The sequence below is a fragment of the Stegostoma tigrinum genome, chromosome 16 (assembly GCF_030684315.1).
Source record: "Stegostoma tigrinum isolate sSteTig4 chromosome 16, sSteTig4.hap1, whole genome shotgun sequence".
In the NCBI taxonomy this organism is placed as follows: Eukaryota; Metazoa; Chordata; class Chondrichthyes; order Orectolobiformes; family Stegostomatidae; genus Stegostoma; species Stegostoma tigrinum.
The window spans coordinates 24,610,511-24,616,510 of NC_081369.1; the positions used below are offsets into that span (position 1 = coordinate 24,610,511).

The 6,000-nt window shown below is 42.6% G+C and overlaps 1 protein-coding gene across 1 annotated transcript in view; it reads right to left on the bottom strand.

Annotated features, from left to right (window-relative positions):
* The window catches only part of rbl2 (retinoblastoma-like 2 (p130)), a 126,019-nt gene extending 120,403 nt beyond the window's left edge, over window positions 1-5,616 (bottom strand). Inside the window, exon 1 of the mRNA XM_059651660.1 lies at window positions 5,316-5,616. Coding sequence (XP_059507643.1) covers window positions 5,316-5,456 — 141 coding nt within the window. The 5' untranslated portion in view covers window positions 5,457-5,616. The remainder of the gene's footprint in view (window positions 1-5,315) is intronic.
* Window positions 5,617-6,000: the final 384 nt, after the last annotated feature.

Genomic DNA, 6,000 nt, shown 5'->3' on the forward strand with positions numbered 1-6,000 from the left:
CACCAGGAGGTCTGTTTCCATGCTGTGTGACTCTACGCTAAATGGAAAGTCTCTTTAAATCACGTCACAATGAGGGGCGCATTCAATAGTTTATTTGTTCTGTCAGGAACTTAGAACCAGATACCGGTGTTTATGATGTGCAATCAGACTCACTCCTTGACATATCAAGGTCCACTGATATTCAGGGAGATGCTGATATGTAACACTGATTTGGCAATTGAGATACAAATGGCTGGAACAATGAAAATAATCAATTGCTGACAATGCCTGTTTCCCACACCCCAGAATTTCCATACACAGGACTTTCATAGAATAAATGCCGCTGAGTAATATGAACTTTTATCATATTAGCTACAAAGTGCTGTCATCTGAAAGTAGGAATGCGGAATTGATAGTTAATACATTTAAAATTACTATCCATTGTTTCAGTGAATGTCACCTTCAGTACACACACACACACACACACACACACACACACACACACACACACACAAAATTCTGCAGAACGGCTATTCATATTACATATTAAAGCTCTGGTAACAGTCAAACTAGAGCTCCACCCATTAGGAGATAGCAAAAACTGAAGATGCTGGAGTGGGAGCCAATACAGGTGGAGCGGAGGAACACAGCAGGTTGGGCAGCACAAGGAGACCTGAAGAAGGATCTAGGCCTGAAACATCGACTCTCCTGCTCCTCTGATGCTGCCTGACCCGTGTTCCTCCAGCTCCACACTGTATTGGCTCCATCCATTATGTGGGACATTGTAGTATTACAGCACTATTGCCCGACTCCTAAACTTTACAGATAAAACTGTAACTTACATAGCTTGCTGTAAGTGAAACAGTTAATTGGAAGGATGAAAATAGTAGTCAGAACAGCCCCCACTTAGCCCTCCTTCCAACTGTTTTGAGAAATGACACCCATGAGCAATTTTTTGTTTGTAATTATTACAGCTAAAATTAGGTACATTTTCAATCAAAAATTTTAAAAAGTTTTAAAAAACAAATAGAAACTCTGTGAAGGTAACTGAATGATGCGGAGATAACAATAAATAAATATGTGTGGTATTTTACTGAGGAACTGTATTAAATGTGACATCAGTGTTCTAATTTCTCACTATTTATGCAGTGGTCCTAGTGTTAATTTCAAATACGTTCTTGCAAATTGGAAAATTTAGCTGCTTCCCCTGACAAGATTAACCAAGCAAAGATAATCTGATGACTAACCGGAATGTAGAAGATAGGTTCCTCGCTGACGAGACACCAGAAACAAAAATTTGTGGGAAGGAAACTAGTTGCAGTTCACCAACTTAATACCGATACTTACTAAATACTCACAAAAGTATATTCAATGAAAAACACGCTCCTGGAAGTCCAAAACTTATTTCATGCACCAATATGTTCATAATCCTTTTGTATTTCTGCAATGGCAATTCACTACTTTAAGCAAAAACATATTAACTAACTCTTGCACATTATTAAACACTTCAACACCTTTGAACACATGCTCCCATTCAACTGGAATGTACTCTCATTCTTAAGTCCAGAGAAATTCTCACATTTGTTCCACATACGCTTACAAAGATATACCTCTTATTCCCTCTCCCTCAGCACACAGACCTTTTCATGTACTTTTGGATATCTCCGAGCCCTTTAATTCTCATGCTCAGTATTCTCTTCCATTGTTTTTATCATGGCACAATTAGCTTAATGCATCATAAAAATTCTTCCATTCTTCTTTACATTTTTGGTCTTTCCAAGTTGCTAAATCTGTGCTAATCAGCTGTTCATGGGTCATAGCTGCATTTTTCAGCAAAAAGTCAGTTCTTTGGAGGCCAATAGAATGGGCCCTCCATTAACAGGCACAGTATTCTAAACAGTTACTCAGGGAAGCCAAGAGAAGAGAAACATGATCAGCTGCGAAAGAAATTTAGTACAGCAGCATATTGTGTGACATTGATGAGTTCACAAGAAGACTGAAAAATGATGAAGCTTCCATGATTTAGCATATCATGTGTACTGATCAGGAAGTCATAGAGATGTACAGCATGGAAACAGATCCGTTTGTCCAACTCGTCCATACTGACCAGATATTCTAAATTAATCTATTCCCATTTAACAGCATTTGGCTCATATCCCTCTAAACCTTCCTATTCGTGTCCCCATCCCAATGCCTTTTAAATGTTGTAATTATACCAGCCTCCACCCCCTCCTCTGGAAGTTCATTCCATACGTGCACGACCCTCTGTGCGGACAAAAGTTGGCCATTAGGTCCCTTTTAAATCTTTTCCCTCTCACCTTAAACCAATGCCCTCTAATTTTGGATTTCCCTACACCGGGGTGCAGGGTTGGGGGGGGGGGGGGGTGGTGGGGGGGAGGAGGGAGAAGACAACTTTGATTGTTTGCCCCTTCCATGCCCCTCATGATTTTATAGACTTCTATGAGGCCACCAGTCAGCCTCTGATGCTCCAATGAAAATAGCTCCAGTCTATTCAACCTCTCCTTGCAGCTCAAACCTTCCAACCCAGGCAATATCCTTGCCGATCTTTTCTGAACACTTTCAAGTTTCACTACATCTTTCCCATAGCAGGGAGATCCGAACTGAATGCATATTTCCCAAAAGTGCCCTAACCAATGTCCTGTCCCACCTATGCTCAATGTGCTGAGCAATAAAGGCAAGCATACCAAACTCCTGCTTCTGTCTACCTGCAACTCTGTTTTCAAGGAACTATCAAGCTGTACTCCAACGTCTCTTTCTGCAGCTGGTAGGCAGGAATTTGTAAATTATGTTGGAATATTTCAGACATTTGTAAATATAGCAAGGGCCTAGATTTCAAGTTATGGGAATAAGGGAAGTGAAAAATATTTTAATGGGAGCAAAATAAAATATTTTCAATCTTTTGCTGATTGCTGTCAGAAAACATGTGTTCAAGCTCAAGCATGTGTTAATTTCAGATAGACAGGCTGACAGAGGAGAAATGGCTGTCAGATGAATCCATGAATAGTGTCAGTGTCAATCACTAAGGAGCAACTTGTCAATACGGGAAAAGGTAGGCAAGAATATAGCCAAAAAATGTTCTGCAGAGATAACGGTTGAGGTGGTAGAAAATCCAGTGCTGTGGCTGACACTGAACAGGTGGTCTTGTGAACATAGGCTACAAAGAAATACGTGTGAGAGAGGTGATGAATTGGGCCGATTGTGTCAAACACAATGGATACATCATGGTGTGCAACATTTATGTTTGCATACCTTAATTAGAAAGGTTGGCATTGTTGACACATCAGAAATCAGGCAGAAAAGAGAGGAAGTGAATTGTCGGAGTGTTGAGCACGATGCTGGGAAATAACAATAATGAGGGATCTTTGACAGGAACGGAGGCACCAATTGTTGGGAATCCCTAATTTTAAAAAAATCTTACGTAGCTGTGTTTTCCATCTACTTTAACGAGGGCCTCATAAATCAGCAAGTTTGGTGTTAGACTCTGGAGATGTTGATTACAAGGATCTCTAGTATACAAACATACAAATCAAGGAACTCGTAGTTCCCTAGGCCATCCAGCCCTTTAAGCCTACTCCACCATTCAATAAGATCATGGCTGACCTCATTTTGACTTCAACTGTTTTTCTGCAAACCCCCAATAATCTTCCAACCCCTTGGAAATTAAGAATCTACCTACCTTAAAAATATTTCAAGGTTCTGCATCAACTGACTTTTGAGGAAGAGAATTCCAAAGTCTCTCAGACCTCAGAGAAAAATGTTTTTCACATCTGTCTTAAATGGTCAACATTTTATTCTTAAACTATGATCACTAATTCTAGATTCTCCCACAAGAGGAAACATCCTTTCCACATCCACCTGGTCAAGTCCCCTCAGGATCTTATATGTTTCAATTAAGTCACCTCTGACCTTTCTAAACTCCAGAGGATGCAAGTTTAGCTTGTCTCAGCCTTCCTCAAAAGACAATTCATTCATTCCAGGTGTGGGTCAAGTCAAACCTTCTCTGAACTGCTTCCAACACGTTGAAATCCGTCTACAAGCACGGTGACCAGTACTGTACACAGTACTCCAAATGTGGTCTCACCAATGCCCTGTATAACTGAAGTACAACCTCTCCATTCTTGCATCCAACTGATCTTTGCAACAAAACATAACTTTTCAACATTTAAAGCACATAAAGGTTACAAAAATATGTTGAGAGAAACACAGAGTCTTTAATGTCAATGTTGTATGAATAATTACAACAGACAATCTAAGAGATAAATCGAAAACATTGTCAAAGGCAAGAATGCAATCACTGACAATCAGAATCATAATCGGAAGGCTGCTGATTGACCTTCCAATACCATGGTTTCAGCATATGACAGAGTGATAGATTCGGACAAGACTGATTTGGATTTGTACATCATTTGACCATTGGGTGAGGCAGAGGTCCTGTCTGAATTTCTACCTAGGCTGCAAAAACAAAAATGTAATTACTGTTTGTGAAACCTGACGTCGCAACAAACAAGTGAACACATTTCAACAGAAACTGATTGGCTGTTAAGTGATTTGAATATCCCAAAAACATGGAGGGCACGATTTTTAAAAAAGTTATTTATTTCAAACTACAGTAAGAGTAAGACACGGGGTCATAGTTAATCTGACAGGATGCTAGGTATCGCAAAATAATTTGTTCGCGGTTAACACTCAGGGCACTCCTAATTGGGGTACTTGGTGCGTAAACAGTGGCATTGATGGAGAAACTGTTGAATGTTTTGGTTGCCTGATTGGCCTTTCTTATCTCCGCATATGTCAAATTCACAGCATACATTGGCGAGACGCTCTTCCGGTGCTTCCTCTTGCAACTGAAGGCTCAGTTGTTTACGTGGACGGTTTGAAACTTTGCTTTTGGCAAGGTGGGCCGGGCAAGGCACTGCTGAACGAGAATGTGCAGGTTTCTCGAACTGGAGCGAGGACCTTAAACTACTTTAAATGGCAGCGCCGAAGGGCAGGCCTGCCCCTGTTCTGCAAGGTTTAGCATCAGCAACAAACCCGCTCAGCCCGTCGTGAAAATTAAAAACAAAACAGGCAAAACATTAACTTTCAAACGAATTGATTGCAATAGCCTGATGTATGTATTCCTTGTACGCTGAATTCCAATGTTTCAAACTAATGTACACGCAATGAATTACCTCTGACCCTTCCCCTCCCCCTCAGCTGTCAGTGGGTACTTATTTACTCGCGGATGTCACCTCGGGTACACGCCCCCTTATAGTCAGGCAGCTTCCACTGTGTCTCTCTCTCTCACCCTCTGCCCCACACCCTGTCATACTCACCTCCAGGGTGTATGTCCTGCTGATGCTCTCGAAACTTGCCCAAGCCTCACATTTTGCACCCTCGTCCATGTTCAATTTCTGACAAAGTTCCTCAAACCTCTGCCAGGTCCGGCAGCCGCCCTGCTCGTCCTCGCTGGCCATGGTGGCTGGTGAGCAGGAATGGCCGGTCGGGTTGTGGGTTAGTGGAAGTGCTGCTGCAGGAGTAGCAGTTGCAGAAATACCGCTGTCGCTGTCCCCGGGAGGGCTCAGGCAGCGCTCGCGGGCCGCACTGTAGCCATTTAAAAGCCGCTTGATTGACAGCCCAACGTCCCGCCCTTGCCACCGTCTGATTGGTCTGCCCAGCTGCCCGTCGGAACGTTCGATTGTTGCCTCCTGATCGTTAAGTGGCCGCGCGGCCACGTCAATCACAGCGCTTCCTGGGTTAGGCCCTGCCTACTCCTTGCCCAGTACCTGGCAAAGCACAGTGCAGGCTTTGGCGGGGGGGGGCTGCTCTTACAGGGTACCAGCTGCCAGCCTAGTACTGGGAAAGAAATCGCAAGGGAGGGGAACATGACCTCCACATCGCAGAGAGCATGCAGAGGAGATTTAATAGAAAGATTTGGAGGGAATCAATAAACACCCATTCTGCTCAACCCCTCCTAAGAAACTTCCTTCATACCCAATATTAAACTAATAAACCTTCCCT